The sequence below is a fragment of the Trachypithecus francoisi genome, unplaced genomic scaffold (genome assembly GCF_009764315.1).
Source record: "Trachypithecus francoisi isolate TF-2019V2 unplaced genomic scaffold, Tfra_2.0 Lachesis_group17, whole genome shotgun sequence".
Taxonomy (NCBI): domain Eukaryota; kingdom Metazoa; phylum Chordata; class Mammalia; order Primates; family Cercopithecidae; genus Trachypithecus; species Trachypithecus francoisi.
The window spans coordinates 52,677,681-52,699,564 of NW_022681462.1; the positions used below are offsets into that span (position 1 = coordinate 52,677,681).

The following is a 21,884-nucleotide window of genomic DNA, read 5'->3' on the forward strand; positions in this document are numbered from 1 at the left end:
AAAAAAAGCATCACCACAAAAATCACTGGCCTAAAATCTGGGCAGTTCACTCCATATATTTAATCATATGGAAGTTCTGAGCATACTGTTTGTGTGCACACAGGATGAGAAAGGGCACTGTCTACATTCTACTTCTGCCACCTACATACCTACGTGACTGTGGACAGATCAGTGTCCTCCAAGATTATTTCGGGTAACTATACAGACTTTAAACAGTCTATGGAAGCAATGAGTAGGCAGGGCATGTGGTTAGGCCTAGAAACACAAGGCTTCAGAAAGATGCCCCATAAACCTCATTGGCCACCGAGACTAAGGGCCCAGCCTCTGGAGCTGCTGGGACTCACCACTGCTGCTGGGACTCAGCTTCCTCTGAAACCTTCGTGCTCGGCTCGGGAGAAGGCGGCCGCCTCTTCCTCTCCTCTTCCTCTTGCTGTCTGCGCACTTCCAGTAACTCCAACTAAGAGAAAACAGAGTGATGTTTGGTAGAGTCCCAAACTCTGCCTCTTTGCAGAAAAAGGTTCTAGGAACCCAGGAAGTCCTCCTGTCTAGTTTGCTAAACTGGACCATACTGGACAAGAAGACCCTCTAACATCGTGAGCCAAATGGAATTAGGTTCACAGGAACTGCAGCTACAACCTAAAACTACAGGAAATGGTCTATTCCATGGGCTGGCAAAATTCCTGTGAGCTGTTTGTAGGACCCCTGGGAGCTTGGGTTTAATTTCTAAATTAACTATGCAACTCTCAACTCTGCTGAGGAGGAAAGTACCTGAGCCTGAGGGTTCATGCTGGACTCCCCAGGAGAGCTCAGACAAACACCAGGGACAGAGCTGCAATAATTCTCAAGGAAGCCGCTTGTGCTGTGGTGGGGATCTGCGTTCAGCCAAAACCCAAACAACACATTAAAAAGCCACAGAATAGTCTAACTGAAACAAAGCCATTTCATGAGTCATATGGATGCACCAGAAATACTCTGTTTTAACACAAATGTATGCAGGTACATTTTAAATGCCCAGAACTGGAAATCAGAAACACCATTTTGTACACTGCAAAGGATCAGCTTTCTACCAGGAAAGCAAAAGTCTTGGAAGAGGAAACACCAGTGCACAAATCCTATTCTAAGGCCTTTATGTTGACAGAAGAGAGGATCAGGAATGGGGACTTAACAACAGAATAGGATTAAGCTTCTATTTGATGGGAATTCTAATTCTGAAACTGAAGAAAATTTTGAGGCCATGCCACCTCGAGAACAAAGCTTTTTTGAGACAGGGGAGAATGAAAGATTCGAAGAAAAACACCACTACCACCAATCAATCCCCAGGCAGCTATTATATGGGATCATAAATCCAGGTGCCCAGGATATGACTGAGGAGGTAACAGTCCTGACCGTCTCCCTAGGTCCTGCTCCACTGGAGCCACCCATTTTAAGAAGATCTTCACTACTTGAAAAAACAAAAAACAAAAATTACCAACCATGTGAATTCCCTGTTCTAAAAGGCAAGCAGGAAGAAAAAGTTGCCATGGCATCAACAGGCAAAGGGCCCAGCGGCCACTTACTGTAGTCAGCCTTTCCAGGGCAGAGAACCTCTCATCCCAGGTCGCTGCAGACTTTTCAAATGCCTCGTGGCGCTTGATGAGCTTCTCCACCTCGTCCACACTCTGGCCTATCTCTCGGCTGGACAGGTACGGCTCCTGGCCAAGCAGCCAGGCCTCGGCCACACTGGCGTCTCTTGAGAACTGATGGACTTCCAGAACTGCACAGGGTACCACGAGTTAGTACATGTTGACCAGGAAGTGATGGGGCAGTCATGGGGCCTTATCTCTTGGCACTGCTGCCCTCTGGTGATGGCTACCTGCATAACCAGTCTATCATCTACTCTAAATTAGCCCTGTCCAATGTAAATGTAATGTGAGCTACACATGCAACTTTCACTTTTCCAGTAGCCACGTTAAAAAGAGTAAAAATAAATAGGTGAAATTAACTTTGATAGTGTATTTCACATATGTATAAAATTATCATTATAACATGTAATCAATATGAAAAAAACTATTGAGATCTGTTACAATCTTTTTTCCTTCTAAATCTAAATCTGATGTGCATTTAATGGCACACATTCACTGCACATCCCAATTTGAGACATTTCAAGTTCTCAAGAGCCACACGTGGGACAGCAGCTATCATACTGCCCAGCGCAGCTCTACAGCGAACGCTCTGTTCATTCGGCCCCACTTCATGAGCTAAGCCTTCAGAGACCTGCATGAATTCACAATCTACACCTAGCCAGATGGGCAGGCATTCTTAACTCGCCCTCTTTTGGGTGGTAGGGTTTTATTTTGGGGGTTTAGAGGGAGGGAAGGATACGGGAACACTACAGATGGTGGAGACCAAGGCTTTCGCTCTGTTTCATTCTGTTCTTCCACCTGTGAGGGAACACTAGTTCCACCATAGTTATGAGAAGGTAGGTTAGAACCGGGCTTTGTGCTATAGTTAACATTGATTTTTCACTGCATTTCATGCAGCAAAGCCTGGGGTCACTGAGGTAAAAAATGGACTGTGGGAAGTGTTGGCGTCCCAAGGAGCTGGCAAGCCATCTGCTTTCAGCACCTCAGTAGCCCCCAACATGACTACACGAAGAAGATGCCACCTCTGCACTAGGGACTTGCTGGCTTTTCAAGGCAGGTACTGTGCATGTCATCACTGTGTCCCTGGTATACAAGCCGGTGCCCGGTTCAGTGTGTAATGTGGGTTTTGCTGAGCTGAATGAAACTGCCCCACAATTCTCAAAACATACAGACCAAATCCTCCTGCAAAGAATGGTCAAAAAGTGGGATTTCTGAGGGCTCTGGGCCCGACAGAATGTGCTGTCACACCTCTCAGAAAAGGCCCTTGCATTTGGTTTCTAGTAAACACCCATAACACGCATAGATGGAGTCAGAACATCAGGACACAGTCCGGAACTCCAACATAGAATGGCAAAGCATGGTAAGCAATGCTTGAGTTGGGCTGTTAGTGCTCATACCAATTATGAAATGCTATTCCTAACACTGTACATTACAAACCCTGTATTAGCTCACATATTCCCTTATAAAATGAGAATTAAAAATAGAACCTAATTCACAGGGTCACTTTGGGGAATAAATACAGAAATGCATTAAAAAACCACTTAGAACAATGCCTTGTTCACAGCAAAATTTTAATAGACGTTGGTTTTTATTTTATTATGTTATCAACATTCCACTAAGAGCACCAAATATGACTTAATGAGACCAACTTTCCACCTTGACTCTGATGCAAGAATTCTTGAAGAAAAATGGGGGAGAGGGCTTCTATCTGTATTCTCCCAGGGAGGTGCCAAATTGTCATCCCTAAAGAACATCCAATTCCCACCTATGACACTGAGATCAATCAAGGGATGAAAAATGACTATGCCATAGGAAGATTCTTAAAAATAATATTTACCATGAAATGGTGAACCAGGGCACTAAAAAGGCATCTAAAACTCAAACAATCTTTAAGTGATAACATTAATGAATTAAAGCAGGAAAATAAACGTGCATGCTTTCCACGGATACCCAAAAGAGCAGAAAGATAAACAAAGTACGTCCTTACTCAGTCTTAACCATTCCCATCGGTCTTCCCACTTGTCGATCATTTCTTTCCTCTTTTCCGTCAACTGCAGTAATTTTTCCTTGATCTGTATGAAAAAGATAATCCCCGGGACATCTTAATGGACTGCACCACATCCTCTTGATGGGATCATTTTATACTAGAAAAATACATTTTCTGCGAAGACCACTATTAAGCTGGGAGATATCTAAGGACTGCTCAGTCTGTCTGAGGACTGGGAGAGGAAAGAAAAGCATAGCACTGCTCCTTCCAGAAGGGGCAGGAGGAAGGTGGGGAAGCCCTGCCAAAGCTGTTTTGTTGTGAGGAGGCTCCCTGCAGCAAACACGTTCAGGAGAGGGACAGCAAGAGGGACAAAGCCCTGACCTCTTGGAGAGGATGCCCATTCCCATGCAGGGGGCCACACACACAACTAATAATTGACCTCTTTATTACCACTGTCCTAACCAGAATCACCAACCACGTACTCAACAGCAAACTGGTCTAGGGCATAGTCAATGGACACTGGCATCACCCAGAAAGAGTACTGACTGGGGAGGAAGGGGAGTCCATTTTGCAGCCCTCAAAAATTGTCTTCTGCCACAGATTTGCCAGCGTGGGCCTAGAGTCTTGCATAATTGTATTATTCTAGACGCACAGGAAAGGAGTGTTAAAATATACGCGTGCGTATATGAATGTAAACACATTATCTCTGACACACACATACATATAAAACAAAGTCATTTTACATCTTCACACCAGCTACATTTATCCTGCAGCTCCAAAGCAAAGTAGCACCCTACCTCCTCAGATGCATAGTGTTTTCTTGCCAACAGGGATTTCCCAAGTTCAATGCAGGTTGTGAAACTGTCATTACGTGCATCAATTTCAGCTTTGATGCCTTGATGATTATTCATTAAGAGTTCAACAGATGATACATCCCTAAAATTATACAAACGATGCTTCCGTTAGATCAAACTTTTCAAAAAATCTGTAGGTTTTAAAACACACAATTAATTTGAAGGAAACTGATGGTCTTTCAGGTCTGAATCATTCACTGAGCTTAGGTTGGGCCACTAGAGCCAAAGCACAGTGACAGCACAGTTCAGGACCAGCCAGGCAACCAAACTTCAGAATATGGCTGCTTTTGTTTTTGTGTGTCTGCCTGAATAATTCAAAATGGTTGCTAGGTGGGTGCCAGAAAAAGCAATGGTTTTCTGTTCATACTTTTCCTTTGAAATGCAAGTCAGAAAGACTCTTCTAGAAAGCAGAGAAGCAGTAACAGGTGCCCCAACTGCATTTTGATCAGTTAGCTGTCAAAGATTCAGGATATGCATATCAAAGAGCAGCTAATACAGTCTCCTTATTGAGACACAAAAAGATACACAGGATGGGAACTAGCCTAGAAAGCAGTGACCAGCATGGATCAAAACCTACTGATCCTGATCAAGGAAATACAACTGCTTCAAAAATACGTATCATAAAAAATCCCTTTTATTGCGGCATAGTTTCTCAATTACAGTGGGGGCTGGAGCTGGCAGAGGGGTGAACTGGAGGTTAAATATGTACCTCTGTGTTCCGCTGTTAACTTCTCTTCACTAATTTGCATGAAACGAAGCCAAAGATATAGGACAAATATTAAATAACCCAAGGACACCATATTAAAGCAGATGTTCAGGGTGACACCTTTAGTAAAGTGCATGGAAAGGGATAGAGTGGTTTTTAATCCAAAAAACAGGCACAGAAAAATAACTCAGAAAAGTCATCTCACTGCAAAGACAGGGCAGTTAGTTATGCCCAAGGTACGTGGCTACTTGAAGCACAATGTCCTACTTCAAGCATAGATGCGGGCAAGAGGGCCTGAGTGACTGTGGGACATGGGAGCCAGGAGTAGGGAGAATGGGAGAGGCTTTGGTAACCCCATGAACCCCCATTCCCTGGTGACGGTGTGCACGAGGTAACCAAAGCAGCGGTGCCGCACTCCAAGCACCTCCCCACCCCCTCTGGCCTTGAAACTCTCACTCAGGCAGGAACTGCTCTCAAGGCTCCTGCTTCTCTCTGGAAGACTCCTACGTTTTAACCAAGAGCCAATGAATCCAATTTCCTTTGGGCTGGAAGCATTACCTTGGCTTCTCCTGGGCCTCGATCTGCCGGATGACATCCTCCATCCAGAGCATGAGGTCACGCACCATGCTGAAGAAGCGGAACTTGTCCCCCGTGTCCACCAGCCGCACCCTGCGGCTCTCACAGGCGTCCAACAGGGACTTCCAGGCTTCCAGGACCTCGTTCTCGCGCTTCTGGATGTCATCAGCCTTGTCACCCGCATAGGCCGCCTGGAGGCGGGCTGCATCCTCCTGCAGCTGCCTCACCTGTGAAGCCATGTGGGGGATGAGCCACCTCAGTCCATGGTGGCCTTCCTACCATCACCCTCTTCCATTCTGCTCACACACTAAAGGGAGCACAGAGTCAAAACACGGCTCATGCTCCTTAAGGAGCCCTCGATTTCACTGGGGAGATCCAACTCACAAAAACCCAAGTTTTCTATAAATCTGTTCAACTACATTATTAGGTTCTTTATGAATGATAAAACAAATGAAATGCTACAGGAAGACAGGCAGGAGAGTTTAGTCAGGGAACGTCCCTTGGAGGCAGCCTGGGATATCTGAGTGGGACATATTCAGATATAGTCCAAGAAATAAATACCTAATCTGCTATCTCATGGTAAAGATAAATGTTTTTATGATGAATGGGAAACTGCCATGAAGAGCACATTTTGAAAATGACTTCCCATTGCTATGTGAATATAATGTATGTATCGCCTGTAAGAGTTCTCACCGTGGGACGTTTACACTCAAAAAGTATAAAAACGTGGCATCCTATGTGGTTAAAATAACTAATTAATGTTAAAGAAGGTGAAGCTTGATATAGCCACATTTCAACAAAAACCTTGCAAAACTAAAAATACGCCTTGAGAATTGTGATGTGGTAAATGGAGCCAATGATGCACTCCTACTTACATCTACATATTTTGGTTAACTTATTTTTTTCAGCTATGACAGTCATCAAACAAAAAAAAAAAAGAAAGAAAAACCAACAAACCAACACAGAAACTGGCATGAAGAAAACATTCAGAGAGCAGGAAATGCAAATGGGTCTTAAACATGAAGAGATGCTTCATGGAGATACTGTAATGTGTCATCTATTAGTCGGCAAAAATCCAAGTGTGATGATATATTTGTCAGTGAACTCATTCTCTGTAGACAGGAGTGTAACCGACTACAGTTCCTACAGAAGGTAAATGGGCAGTACCCATGAAAATTATAAATGTGGTACCTTCTGATTTTATGATCCTACTTAGGGGAACTGATCCTACATATATATTCTTGTATATTTAGGAAATGAAATATGCATAGATTATTTACTGCAGCAGTATGACTGAAAATAAAGTGACCATCAGTGAATGACTGGTTAAATTAATGATGGTGCATCCAGCAGAAGACTCCTGCTCAGTCATGAAAAAGAATGAGGAAGGGCTTCTATGTAGTCACACAAAAAGCACTCCAAGATGACAACTAAGTGGAATAAACAGTACAGACAACGTGCATAATATTTTTCCTCTGTAAAAACAAAAATAAGAATATACTCTTACCTTTTTTTGGGGAGCGGTATATGTCTTTAAAATTGAAGCTAGTAAGTGCAGCTAATTTTATAGTTAAATTTTCTCCTCTTAAATGTCTTATATAAAGTATGTAACACTAGTAGTGCCATACTTGTGTACAATGCCTCATTAAAGACATACATATATAGGGGAATGGACACCCAATCATCATGTACTGATAAAGCTGCGTGATCAAAGAAGTCTGTAGACAACTGTCCTGGATGATGAGAACTTTTAGATGTCTGTGACAGTAGTACATGGAGAAATGCTAAGTGGGGTAAAAGGGGGTGGGGATGGACAGCACTAGGGCTTGTGGGGAGGTGGATTACTGACCCCTGATTGCATAGAAGCACTTTAGGTGATAATAGGTTTAAAAAAAAAAAACAAACAGTTTCTGCAAAAGATGCAAAGAAGAACCAATGGGCTCTGTTTCCAGTGTGATTTGATTTCCATATCCTAAAGGATTTTTGGAAATATTCTTTGATTATGGCTCAGGTTTAACTCAAATTACAATGAGCAAATTCCCAGGAAATTACTTGAAAAGTTAATTTTCCTACACGATGAACCACGTTTTTCAAAACACCTGTTTCCGTGTCTCTGGCTGTTTTCAATTTGCTCACAATAAAATGTAAGGTACAAGAGGACAGCAGAAGTGAAAATTTCCACAAATATGAACTACTGCTTTGCATAACCACTCAAGACCTCCATCAGTGCTATGTGTCACTCCCACAGCTCCCGTGCAGAATGGAGACAGTGGCAGGAGAAGCTGGCACAAAACGAAACAACCAAAGAGGAAGCACCACATGCTCCTGGGAGCTTGCACCAAGAGCCTTCCCTTCTGCTGTTATTCTGTGAAAAGAAACCCAGATCAGGTCAATACCTGCAGTAGGACACACATCCTTTTCACTGCTATAAACATCACAGCCCAGTGGGTATGGCGAGGTGCAGACTATCAGACTCAAGGGACTAGATTCCTACCCTGGATGTTCCGAGACCCTTCTTGGGCTTCCTCATCTCTTAAGTCTAATGAGGCGAAGGGATTTAATGAAAAAATGAGAGAGCAACTCCACTGTCTCTCAAGTGTCTTGCAGTTCTAAAAGGAAATGATTTTAGAGGGGCAGAGGAAAGACCTACGTTGCTAAGGTGTTTTTAAATTCTATCTCTAGGTATCCCATGTTTCCCTAAACTTTTGTTATATAATAATAATTAGAAAACATTTCTAGAGATCTCACTATGTTGTATGTTTTGCACCTCAATCCTTAAACTACTAGGGAACCAAAGCTTAGAGAGGTAAATTAAACTTGCAGTCATAGTGACAGGAATTAAGAATGAAGGGGAAGTGAGAGAGAACAACAAAGTGGTCCCTTCACAGAACAAATCCCAAAGTATACCAAAGCTATCTAGAGGCTGAGGCACTAGACTGGGTCAGCCCAAGGCCATATCTGGGTGGCCTGTTTCTGTAAATGAAGATTTATTGGAACGCAGCTACGCTCATTCATCTTCTGTCTATGGCTGCTTTATGCTACAACAGAGGGCAGAGCTGCAACAGAGAGTGTGTATCTCATAAAGCTGAAAATACTTACTATTTGGCATTTAACAGAAAAAGCTGAGATAATTTAGATACTCAATATACTCTTAACAACAAGAACCCCTGACATAATCAGGGATAACATCTTTAATAAAATTGGCTTCTTCTCTAGGGCCATGAAACTTAGAAGAAAAAAAACTACATTTGTTTTTCAATTAAAAGGCAGAAGACTAAACAAGAAACTGCAGAGATCAGAAAGAACACTAGAGAGTGATTACACTAGATTCTGTTATATTGTTACTACTTTGTCAAACGTCTTTTAAACAAAGTCTTGGTTCCAGTCATTTTATACTGGGGATGAGGCATGATAACATGTCAGAATCCTGTTTTTTCTTTTTCTAGACATATAACTTAGAACCTGGTTGATGAAAAATAGTAAGGTATTATTTTGGAAATTGTTCTGGATGGATATGCTAACATAGTAAAAACACTTGCTGAGGCCTATAACTTGCAAACGTTTGTGTATGCATCTGGTGTATTTATTTTAATCATGGGGGCACTCATCTAATGTTCGCAAATGTGGCAAACGCAGACCTTTAGGGACTGGTAAGTTCTCCCAAATGGAGCACTATTACAAAGTGGGTACATGTATGTGCTTAATTGGGGCAATTCTTTTGAGAAGCCAAGGAACAGGGAAATACTTACAGACGCCCAAAGACATTCTATGGAGAAAAAGCCTCCCCAGCACCGCTGGGTGGCTGCCCTACCCACCTGTGTGCCCAGAGCCTGGATGTCATGCTCAAATGTAGTGTGCATTCTCTGTAAGGTCTCCACTGTGTTCTGATCTCTCCCAAGCTCCTCAGGGAGTTTCTTGTGTTTGTCCTGTATACGCCCAAAGATCTCCTTGGCATCGTGGTAAAACTTGTGCAGTTCATAGGAAGCGGCAAGAATCTGTGTTCTTGTGTCAATGAGCTCCAGGAGGTCGGCCCAGGCTTCATTGAGGCCGTCCTTCCATTCAGCGATGGTGGCGGCATCTGAATGTCCAGAGTTGATGAGCTCATCTGCCATGTGATTGACCGTGTCCACACGCTCCTGCCCAATGTTCCCGGTGTCTCGGGCAAATTCCCGGAATCGTTCTTGTAACATCTGAAACGGGGATGGGTAAGGAAATCAGTGAGAGCACTGTGAACTCTGTACTTCTTGATCACATGAATACCTTTTGGAAAGAAACTGCCTCTAAGCAAGATGTAACCAATAATACTCATGACTTAAGAACAACAGATCTTAGCTCGAGAAAGCAACTGGGTTTCCTTCTTGCTCACTGCAGCAGAGTGAGGCACTACCTTTCCTTTTACTACCGGCGGAAGGGGTGCACAGAGAGGTTAGCCAACCTAAATGCAAGTCATCTGCTTAAAAAAGAAACACCACCTTAAAACTAAACCCCAAGACCTCTGATTGGAGTCCAGGGCATTTCATCTGCTCACAGATAAGGAATGCAAATGGCCTTCCACACCATCGCTCACTGCACAACCAACTCATGCAGTGCCTCAAGTACTTGCCGTGACATGCTCATAGTCCTGTCCCAGTTCGTGGGACCCTGCGACCACCTCCCTCTCAGCGATCCACTGCTCCAGGTCGTCCACCTCCCGGTTGAGCTGGAATAATCTGTGTCTCTCATCCAGCTTGCCTCTTCTCTCTTCAGCAAGGTCTTTCAGACCAGCGTACAGTTTATCCACTTTGGATTGCCGCATGCTAATGCGCTCACTGAAAAAGAAAGGAAGCAATGGGGAGAAAAAGAATCTTAAATGTCAATTTTCTTCAGGGGAAAAACAAATGAGGTGGAGATAATGGGAGAGCACATTACATCATATTTCTCAAAGGAAACTCTGGTTAACCTACTTAGCATGAAAAATAAAACTCTGAAATTGGCCCCAATTTGAAGTCACGAAGAGCCAATATGTAAACAAAAGAGCCAATATGTAAGCTAAATTCGCCTACCCCTACTATTACACTAGGGATGGGTAGTGCCTCACTCTGCTGCAGTGAATAGTGGGGGTAGGCGAATTTAGCGGGGAGAGGAGGAAATTCTCTCTGCACCTCTGGCTCTGCAAATCAGGATTTCCTTTGACATTAAAAGTTAATGCAAAAATCTTCCCAGTCAGGAAGGTGGCAAAAGAAAAAGTAAGTTAATGTAAAATCCAGAGCAGTCTTGCATTCTCTGGTACCATGCTGCCAGAGGAACAAATGACACAGCCAGTGTGGCACGCACGGCCCTCTACCTTCTCTGGGCTGAGTGCACATCCTTGTTAGGAGGGCTGGACCAGCTGCTCCATCTCGTGAGTCCCAGGTGCTCAGTCAGGAGACTGAATTCCCCTCCCTCCAACTTCTCCCCAGAGTGATGGTCTACAAATCAGAATATCAGAGGCAAGGACATGTTGGTGCCTATCCCTGGAGATTAGGAAGGCCACTTTCCTGGGAATCCTGATCATGAACACCTTAAGAACCTCCTACACCAATAGAGCCACTGACCTCATCTCCCCTAACCCGCCCTGGTTAAATGCACAAGGCCAATTCCTTTCCAAATCATAAAAGGCATTTACACAAAGAGCCTAAAATGACTGCTTTGGAAGTTAATACAGGGGCCTGGTATAGAATGGATGAGTACTACACACTCACTTCTTGTTTTTTTTTCCTCGAGGGTGTTCTAATCACTTGATATCTAAGAGTTAGGAGGTGTTTTCATTTTGTTCTTCCTGGAAGCCCCTTCATTTTATAGGTCCATGCATTCTTATCTAATGCTCCTCTTGAAACTAGTAATTACTGGATGACTTTTTCAACCCAAGGTTAAGTGCTGTGACTATCTGTATCCACCAAGCAAGTCAATCTGTACTTCTGATCATTTTCATTTTTTTGAGACAAGGTCTCACTCTGTCACCCAGGCTGGAGCGCAGCAGTGTGATCATGGTTCACTGTGGCCTCAAACTCCTGGACTCAAACCATCCTCCCAACCTCAGCCTCCTGAGTAGCTGAGTAGTACAGATGTGTGCTACCACACCCAGCTGTTTTTCGTATGTTTTGTAGAGATGAGGTTTCGCCACGTTGCCGAGATTGGTCTTTGGCCCCCGGGCTTAAGCAATCCTCCCACCTTGGCTTGCTAAAGCGCTGGGATTTTACAAGTCTAAGCCACTATACGTTGACTGCCCAGCCTAGTCAACCCGTACTTTTGACTCATGACACCAATACTCTTTCAGGAGAGCCTTGGCCAGAAGGAGATATTTAACCCACAAGAGCAATTTCCTAATGTAACAGTTCACCCATCCTAATCATGATAGGATGTTTTAAATAATGGGACTGTTTTAAAAATGCTTCTCAAAGATTTGCCTTACCAGCAATTCATGATGAATGCTGCCATTATCTTTTGGTAGGGGTTAGTAAGAGACCCTCACTGAGAGGAGTCGAGGGCAGGGTCTCACCCTCATGAAGCAGCACTCACCTTTCAGGATGGCTGTCGGCCACCAGGGCCCGGCTGGTCTTGGAGAGCTGATGCACGGTCTCTGCATAGTCCTCCACAGCTTGTTCTAAGATCTGGTGCTTCTTCAACATGGAGACAGCACTCTGCTCATCCTGCGAAGACAGTAGAATGTCACAAACACAGCTGTCCCCTCCGGCCCTACACCACCTTAAGGAGCAACAGACCAGCTGCTCAGCAGGGTAGGAGGAAGGATCAGTAGAAAGAAAAACTCCAGAGGTACGGTATGGACAGTGGAACACAGAAGTGTTCCAAAAGCTTTCATAAGGACTGGATCACAGAAACCTGTGCAGAAGATAAACACAAGGAGGACACAGAACGAGCAGGGCCCCTCTCAGAGAAAAGCTTGGGCAGACCAAGTGTGCCCGGTTCACTGGAATTCCTCAAGGTCCATCAGTTATGTAAGTGACAGCATTCCAGGAACCTTACAATATTTTCAAATTGTCTCCAAGCCATCCTGTATTTTGTAAAGTTTAGGGAACCTATAAATAGACAGCAGGAAGGACTCTGGCATATTTCAAAGATGAAGGGATGAACCTGGTCTTAATGGCACACTAGGGTTCAGATAAGAAAATGCTGCACCAAAGGGAAACCAGCAGCTGGACTTCAGACACCTTCATGCACATGGTGTCCCCTTAACACTCAAAGGCTACAAGGGAAGTTTTTATGAAGACAGAGCCGCCAGCAGAAAGCAAGCTCAGGGTTTAAATCCAAGGTTCACCGGAGGCAGGGATGCTTCCCGCCTCCTCTCACCTTGGCCTTCTCCTCTGACATCATGTACAGCTCCTGCTCGCTCATCCAGGCTTCGGCCTCGGCAGCGTCAAAGTAGTACTGCTGGGCCCGGTGTGCCTCCTCCAGTCGCCTGTGGCGTTTCTCCGTCTCCTCAATGAGGAGACCCCACAGCTGCTTCAGGTCGGCAAGCCTCTGTCTGATGGCCTCAGCGTTGAGGCTGCTGCTGTCAGTGACAATGTTTTGGCTCCTCTCAAAGATGTCATCAATGCGAGGCTGGTGTCCCTGGATTTCTTTCTGGAGGGTCTGGAGGGAGCAGAAAACACACACAGAGGCTTGCTAAATGGCAACCGTCTGGTGCTTATGTCAAGCTGTTAGGGCCAGAAAGAAATTGCAAGGCTTCAAAACTCTCTGCCATTCTCAGTCTCATAATTTAGAGCAATTATTTATCAGATAGAAATAGCCCGAGCAGAAAGGTTTACCTGATTTTTCTTTATTAACAGCTGCACAGTCTGGAGGTTGTGGCCATGATCCGTGGAAGTTGCCAAAGGCATCCTCTCTCCAACCCACAACTGGGAAAAATTATAAATAAGTGGTCAGATCCACTCAGAGGAACAAATACACGACAGAAACAAGAGCGGTGAGGGGCAGTGAGGGACAGCAAGGGTGAGCTTCAGAGAGTGCTCAGCCCCCTCAGGAGGGCTGTCTGGGGAAGCATGCCCTTGTTCTCCGAGACAAGGGTAGAGAGAGTCTTTCCAACTTTACCTCATCCTCAAGATCAGACTCACTGTGAGTCCTCATTACTTTTAAAAAGTCTGTTTTAGGGCCATTAAAATCCTAGAGTATCCCTAGATAACGTGAGCAGCACAATGGAGTTGCACTTAGTGTGAAAGGGAAAGAAACTTTAGACCATCCAGAGCGTGGACTTTGACAACTCAGCTTGCCAACGTGGCCCAAGGTGAGGTTGACTGAGAAGTGAGAACATGGGCTTTAGGACAGGCAAGGGGGCTTGTGGAAAAGCCATGTGTGCAGCGGGGGTCGACTCACGATCTCGTCCTCCACATCCCTGTTGAACTGATGGATCTCTTTGGAGGCCAGCAGGTTATGCTTCCTCTCGTTCAAAGGCTCCAGCAACTCCATGAACTTGGTCTGCACGGTGAGGCGCTTGCTGTCCACCTCGTCGGTGCTCTTCCCTTCCTGACTCAGGGCCTGGGCTTGGCTTTGGAGCTCTTCAATCTCCTTCTTCCGCACTTCCATCTGATTCTCCAGCATCTGAAGGCAAAGAAGCAGCCTCAGCACTCAGCGGAGACTACTTTTGCAGTGACTGGCTCTAGGCAGAACTGCTGGGCCTGGGACTTGGCCACACTGCAAAGCCAGCAATGGGAGCCACTGGAAGATTTTGCTACTGATTAGCTTTTTCAACATCAATGGAACTGTTTTCAAGTAAATTTGAGGTAAATTCATTTGCCCTTAAAGTCCTCTACAGTGATATAATATAAACAGTTACTTTTATTATCTATAAAGTGCCTTGAACAACTCAGATAACTGTCACAAATCAAGATGTTAAACAACAAAGTATGTGAATATTTCTTTCATGTAAAATGCAGAATTGAATGAGATGAGTATTTATTTAACTGTTAAATAGTGATAACACCATTAACTAAGAAAATTATCAGTCCCGATGGCCGGGTGCGGTGGCTCAAGCCTGTAATCCCAGCACTTTGGGAGGCCGAGGCGGGCGGATCACGAGGTCAGGAGATCGAGACCATCCTGGCTAATATGGTGAAACTAAAAAAATTCAAAAAACTAGCCGGGCGAGGTGGCGGGCGCCTGTAGTCCCAGCTACTCCGGAGGCTGAGGCAGGAGAATGGCATGAACCCGGGAGGCGGAGCTTGCAGTGAGCTGAGATCTGGCCACTGCACTCCAGCCTGGGTGGCAGAGCGAGACTCCGTCTCAAAAAAAAAAAAAAGAAAATTATCAGTCCCATACACAGATAGCCGACACCCAATACTCCTAATACTGTGTCTTTCTAGGCTGGACAGATATCTTTCTATTCTGGAAATGTTGTATGATGCTGTTAGAGCAAGTACTTTTCTGGGTTAAAAATGCCTTCCCATGGAAGGTGGACTCCTGAGAATGCAGGGAGTGAGAAAAAACTGTAAGGACTATGGCTGTAAAACACAAACAAACCCAAGTCCATGATGGCTTGTCCACTTGCCTGTTGCTTTTTCAGCAGGATATTGACGCTGGTCAGGTCTTTGCCATAGTCATCAGACTGAATCTGACTCTCCAGGCCGTGCAGCCATTTGTCTAGATCTGCGCAGCTCTGGGTGAAAAGTTCGGCCTTGTTTGCATCAAAGAGCCGCTGGGCCTTGGTCTGGGTAGTGGATTCAAGGACTTCCCACATTTCATGTAAACCAGTGAGTTTCTCCTTCACCACAGCTTCTGTTTCAGGCTTTTCTGAAATGAGCTGCATTCCTTCCTGGAAAACAAAACCAGCATGGTTGTAAATAAACAGTTTGCTATAGAAAAAATGTCACTGTGAAAAACAAACCTAGGACATTTGATCTGTGATTTACCCATTCATTCAACACACACAGTATTTCCACATGAAGTTACTGCTCAATAAAATCAACAATGGCCTAGCTTGCGTACATTACATGGGTTTCATGGGAATGAAGCAATAAATGCTACATGCTGAAACAGTTTCAATTAAGGCAATGGAATACTAAATGCTAATAACCTGACTTCATCCCCTCTACTCCATGACCAAAGATGATATAAAATACACTATTATTATTGTTATTATTTTGAGACAGGGTCTTGTTCTGTCACCCAGGCTGAAGTATAGTGGCGTGATCTTAGCTCACTGCAACCTCTGCCTCCTGGGCTCGTGCCTCAGCCTCCCCAATAGCTGGGATTACAGGCGTACACCACCAGGCCTGGCTATTTTTGTACGTTTCATAGAGATGGGGTTTCCCCATGTTGGCCAAGCTGGTCTCAAACTCCTGGCCTCAAGTAATTCACCCGCCTTGGCCTCTCAAAGTGCTGGGATTACAGGCGTGAGCCACCATGCCCTGCCAACACATTATTTTAACCATGAAGAATCTGAAACAATTTAAAAAGTCTAAAAGGAGAGAAAGGAGGGGTGGGGAACTCCACATTCATCTTCAGTTATGCTGCACAGAATCTCTCTGTGCCAGAATTACACGTTGTAATTATTATTATAGTACCTGGTATACAGTAGTCTCACAGGAAAAAGGAATTTTAAAAAATATGTATATATTTAAAATTATGTGCAATCTGTCACAGTGCAACACAAATAATATGATCAAGACAGTGGAATCCCCGCACGAGAGCTCACAGTCCATCAGCAACAGCAGATGAGAGGCATGACAGAAACTAAATGCCTAATATTCGTTCTAAGATAAATCAAGCATTTTCTACTATCTGGTTGGGTTTCTGCTTTTTTCCCTTTTGATGGGTTGAATTCAGGAACCCGTAAGTGCAAAGGGAGCTGCTATTACTGGCTGTGTAACTTACGTAAATGTACAGATAAGACTCAGATGTGCTGGAAAACGTGCTAAATAAAAAGGAGGTTATTACTACCCTGTTTGTTTTCTCACCATGGCCACATCAAATGTTTTAACTCACCTTCTCGATTTTGTCAAGCCATTCTTTGTTGGATGCAAGTTCTGCCATAAATGCTTGATGCTTCAACCATTTACTGTGCAGATTTCTGGCTTCATCGTAAGACATGTCCTGGGCTGTGAGCATCTTCTCATTGATCCAGAGAGACAGCTAGGGAAAGATCAGAAGGATTCAGAGATTGTGATCCTAGACATCAGCCTTTTTTCCACCTGCAAAGGGTTGTGTTTGTCATATTATGCATACTACACACATTTCCATGGTGACAGACAACCAAATATTTAACTTCACAACTCCGACCCGTCATGACAGGTGTCCATTAGATGGAGCTTGTACCTGAGCTCTGCTCCAAACTATATCTAACATTCATTCCAGAAGTACAAAAGCTCTATAAGCTAGCTTTCAAACTGTTTGGCACTCAAAACTGGCTTTCCCCACAAAAGGCCCGTGTTCAAAATTCTGCCCTAACCAGTCCAAGACACGACCCTTTTTCTCTTCCAAATACCTGTGTCAGCTATACCATGTTAATCATGATTGACTTTTACCCCATTTGGCAATCCTTCTAACTCTTTTAGTTCTTTTTATTTAAAAAAACAAAACAAAAACTACTTTTAACCTCCTTTTTGCGGGTGCATCGAAGGGAATGCCAAAAGGCATAAATAACTTGCTCACTGTAGGACTAAGGCAACAATGATGCCCCTTCAATGTTTCCTTCAAGTTTGAGTCACCTTCACCTCTTTTTCTATAGCCTCAAGTTCTCTAAAAACCTTTCATTCACACCAAGAACACTTCACAGGACTTGATTTTGAGACCCAACATGTCCGCTTGGATCTGAACTCTGGAGAGCCACACAAAGGCTGCAGGCCGCAGACAGACCTGAGAAAGGAGCTGTCTTACTGGGGTCAGCCAAACGCCAGGCCCAGACCTACTTGTGCTGGCTTCCATCCCGAATCGGCCCTGGCTCATTACTGCTTGCCTGTAATGGCCATGCCAGAGTTCTGATTCCCACTCCATTTGCTGTGCTAACCTAGGAAGAGCTTTTTGTTTGCCCAGGCTGAAGATACACAAAAGAATGCAGAGCCAGCCTGGAATCAGAAGCAACCAACTGAAGGGACCATGTCCCTTCTCCTGAGTGACCGTGAGAAGCCCACTTTTATACCAGTTATTGTCACAACAAATTGGCACCTTAAATCCTTCATGGTTCTATCAACAAAGATCTACAAGTGGCACATAAAACCAGTAGAAGTACTTACAGAATTAACATTTCCAAGGCCCTTCCACTCCCGCTGTGGGCTGCTGCCAGGAAAGGCTCCCCCAGAGATTTGTTTTTTGGAAATGACGTCAAGGAGAGTGATGTGGGTCACAGGAGCCCCCCAGCTCTGAAAGTGGGTGAACTCTTGGGTATTGTCCCTACCTTTCTCGGGCTACTCACCACGCAGGGAATGGCACAGGGGGCAGAGGGTGGGAGGGGGTTAAAAGCAAAAAGGTAGTGAGCTTTTTGATGTCACTCTCTGTTGAGGGAAAAATTAGCAAATCTCATAAAGCCCTTCGTCATCAAAGACAATGGATGTATTACACAATAAAGGCACTGCACTTCCTACTTTGAAATAATTATCTATGTTCCAGTTTTCTGGGCAGCTAAATCTGAAAGACTATGGCCATTCAATCTTAGGGGAAAAGAGGTTAAAGGGAAACTGAATGACAAAATTTTTCCCTGTATTCTGTACATACACACAAAATAGAAGGTGTTTATCGATTTCAAGTGCCAAGGACATTCACATATTTTCACTATTCATAACCACCTACCCAAGAGGGATTAAAGAGAGAGAGAGGGAGCGCTACATAAAAATCAGAGGCTTATAAACAAATCTGCTCTTTGCTGAACACATCATCCTACAGATAAACCATCATGCGATACAGCACAATGAAATGGATCTATGGAACTTGCTAGTTCATCAGCATTCTGGAGCCAGAGTTACAGTTATTATTTGTGGGCATTTACAAAGGTCATTTAAGAATTTACTCATTCTCTGCAGAAAAGAACACTGTGCAGATTGGAAAAAGATAAGGAAAAAATACTTTGATCATTGAATTAGGCTAACAGCAAAGGACTAACGCACATCCCTGCACCAGACACATGTAGACATACTGCCTGCCTTCCTGGAAAAATAAAAATCAGTTCCAGAAAATAGGTGGTATAGTGTGAGGAAATACAACAAAAAAAGGAACACCTTTAAAATCATTCATTCATTTTTCAGGATATCACATTAAAATAACACTACAGGCCAGGTGCGGTGGCTCACGCCTGTAATCCCAGCACTTTAGGAGGCCAAGGCGGGTGGATCACTTGAGGCCAGGAGTTCAAGACCAGCCTGGCCAAGAGGGTGAAACCTCATCTCTACTAAAAATACAAAAACTAGCTGGATGTGGTGGCACATGCCTGGAATCCCAGCTACTCGGAAGGCTGAGGTAGGAGACTCGCTTGAACCCAGGAGGTGGGGGCTGTAGTGAGCCGAGATCCTACCACTGCACTCCAGCCTGGGCAACAGAGAGAGACTCTGTCTCAAAACAAAACAAAAACACTACAAAGATGATGATGGTTTCTATCTTCCCACTGTAACTGGGAATAGGAAGGTCCCTGCTCATTCCAGCATACTGTATATGCCAGCATACTGTATTGCTGGTACAATAGTTGTCCTCATCTAGGCGGTGTTTATGCGGGTGGCAACAGGTGTAGATCTTACAACCCACACCTTCTCTAGCCAAGGCACCCAACAAGAAAGGAAGCCGAAAAAAGAGACAAACCCCTGGATTCCCCGTACCTTGAACAATACCAACATCCTGTAATAATAATAAATTTGATCTCTGAGTGCTCTGTAAATATCTACCAGAATGACAGGTAGATTATCAAATGTAGGGCTGGTCTGCACACAAACATCATTCTCAAAAGATTCTGGCTTAAAAGGGGTATGTTTTAATAAGGCTGAATGATGGAAAAATTTATAGCCAACGACTGTATCAACCTTTTGATTATAGTACTATACCAAGGGTTTTAGAGCCCCCAAGCTTGACCTAAATTCCACCAACCATGCAGAGACTACACATGCTGGTGTGGGATACACGACACCTCCCACATGCACTATGGCTGTACTAACTTCTAATGTGGCTCAAGGACAGACAGGCAGAACAAGGGAAGACAGGATAAACCAGGATGAGTTGGCAGAGCAGTCACATGGAGATATGCAAATCATCTCCTGGACATAAAAAGCTCCACCTAAACTTTCCTGTGTCCTTTGAGGAGAAGTCACAGAAGACAGAGCCCCTGGGCATGCCTCACAATCACTGGAACTCAGCCAAGATGTGTGTGGAGGAGAGAACTCCTCATAACCAGGGATGCTAATTTAGAGCAAGTGGAAACAAAGATCTAAAGACCTATTAAGACTGACCATTTCCGTGATTCCATTGGGAAGAACCAAAACTTTATGTACTTATTTTCCCATATATGTCTACTTGTGAAATCTACATATGTCAGTGGAAAATAAGAGACTGGAAATTTCCAATACAAATGAGTTTCTCTCAAGGGTTCCCTGGCCACTCATGTGCTTGCTCCCTGGCCTTCTTTTTCTCAGATTTAACCTTAGCTTTACCATTGTTAGGTAAATGAATTTCATCTTATTAACTTGCCCTTTAAAAGCAGGAGTGTGGGATCCCATTGACCTCCCCATCCCCAGGAATATGGGCTGAGGTTACAGGGAGTCACTGATGGTTCCTCAAGGTGGAACAGGGACTACCAATCTGTGAAAGGCACAGTCCAAGCTGCAAACACCTCTTCATCCCTTTTACTCCCTATGGTGAAAAACGGCAACTGGTATTACTGCAGCACACTAGGCCAACTCCATATAGCTAGCTTTAGATCCCATTACTCTCTTCTATGCCCTGTCTTGGAACACGAATGCCTCTGTAAATGACTATCCTATTCAAATGGGTTACTAATGCTTGCGTGTCACTTAGAAGAGGCACTCCTGTCTTCAGCCTGTCTGGCTCCAGGCAAATCCCCCAGAGACCTAGATTCATCAATGTGGTGCTTAAAGCTGACAGACCCTAAGCTTCATAGTTTAGGGGCTTTCCTTCTTAAGGTTATGCTGCAAGAGCATATTGCAAGATTCACAGTAAGACAGCAGTTTAACGGACGCAAAGGATTGCTTCTGTTATACGTGATCTAACGCAGCTGTCATTGGAGCCGTATTTCTTTTAATGCACAGTCACACGTTTGTGTGCAGGGTGTCTGCGATGATAGGAGTTGTATTCTCAGCATATGACCTGATTCTACCCCCATACTCTTAGCCCCATCAAGGTTCCTGCAGTTTTGTGTGGATATTCCTCACCCCATTTTTGCCTGAGGATTTTTATTTTAATAAACCAGAGAGGGCTGAGTGTCTGTTGTTCTCCGGCAGAGAGAGAAATATGGTATGCTCATGAACTCACATGTGAAATCAGCTAGATGCTATTCTCCAACTAGCGTGCAGAGAAACTACTTTTTTCTGGCCAACTTTAGATTTCAAAGTTTGTGCACGTATCAGAAGAGCATGAAAGAGTACAATGATCATCAGATTAATACCACATGTTAAAACTTGGTGCTTGGAATCAACATTACTGCTCTTTGCATGTTAGATACAGCCTGAAAGATGGATAGATGAAGGTCTTAAGTGAATAAGAAACTAATTTGTATTTTTAAAATCTCCACTTCTTACTTGGTAGCCAGTTTCAGTTCCCTTTAGTTCTTTCCTTCCATACCATTGAAATGTACATTGCTTTAAAGAGTGAAAACATGACACTAAATGCTTTTAGGCTGCACAATATTCTAGGACATCCATATCCAATAGAACTTCCTTTGACCACAGAAATGTTGTATATTTGTGTTGTCTAACATGGTAGCCACTAGTCACAGTTGGCTACGGAGCACTAAAATATAGCTAGTGATGGAAGAACTACGCTCTTAGTTTTATTTAATTATAGTTAATTTAAAAAGAAATAGCCAACCAACCATAAAGACATTGTGGCTGGTGGCTACTGTAATGAACAGTGGAGTACTATACTATTAATATAATATTCTAGATTATAATGATCTAATTAAGCTGTAACTTGTAGGCTGGAGAACTGACGAAGTGCCACATATCCCTGCCTGTGAG

The 21,884-nt window shown here is 43.9% G+C and overlaps 1 protein-coding gene across 8 annotated transcripts in view; it reads right to left on the minus strand.

The window, feature by feature from the left end:
* The window catches only part of SPTBN1 (spectrin beta, non-erythrocytic 1), a 213,945-nt gene that overhangs the window by 10,116 nt on the left and 181,945 nt on the right, over window positions 1-21,884 (minus strand). For all 8 annotated transcript variants that reach the window (XR_004428292.1, XR_004428293.1, XM_033175702.1 and 5 more), the window contains 13 exons: window positions 16,702-16,848; window positions 15,266-15,529; window positions 14,095-14,319; window positions 13,530-13,619; window positions 13,072-13,353; window positions 12,283-12,413; window positions 10,349-10,553; window positions 9,561-9,935; window positions 5,728-5,972; window positions 4,407-4,545; window positions 3,610-3,694; window positions 1,557-1,753; window positions 345-457 (listed from right to left, as the gene is read on the minus strand). Coding sequence is in view for 6 of the 8 variants with exons in the window: in XM_033175702.1 (XP_033031593.1) it covers window positions 345-457; window positions 1,557-1,753; window positions 3,610-3,694; window positions 4,407-4,545; window positions 5,728-5,972; window positions 9,561-9,935; window positions 10,349-10,553; window positions 12,283-12,413; window positions 13,072-13,353; window positions 13,530-13,619; window positions 14,095-14,319; window positions 15,266-15,529; window positions 16,702-16,848 (2,498 nt within the window). In the remaining 2 variants the exon portion in view is untranslated. The remainder of the gene's footprint in view (window positions 1-344; window positions 458-1,556; window positions 1,754-3,609; window positions 3,695-4,406; window positions 4,546-5,727; window positions 5,973-9,560; window positions 9,936-10,348; window positions 10,554-12,282; window positions 12,414-13,071; window positions 13,354-13,529; window positions 13,620-14,094; window positions 14,320-15,265; window positions 15,530-16,701; window positions 16,849-21,884) is intronic.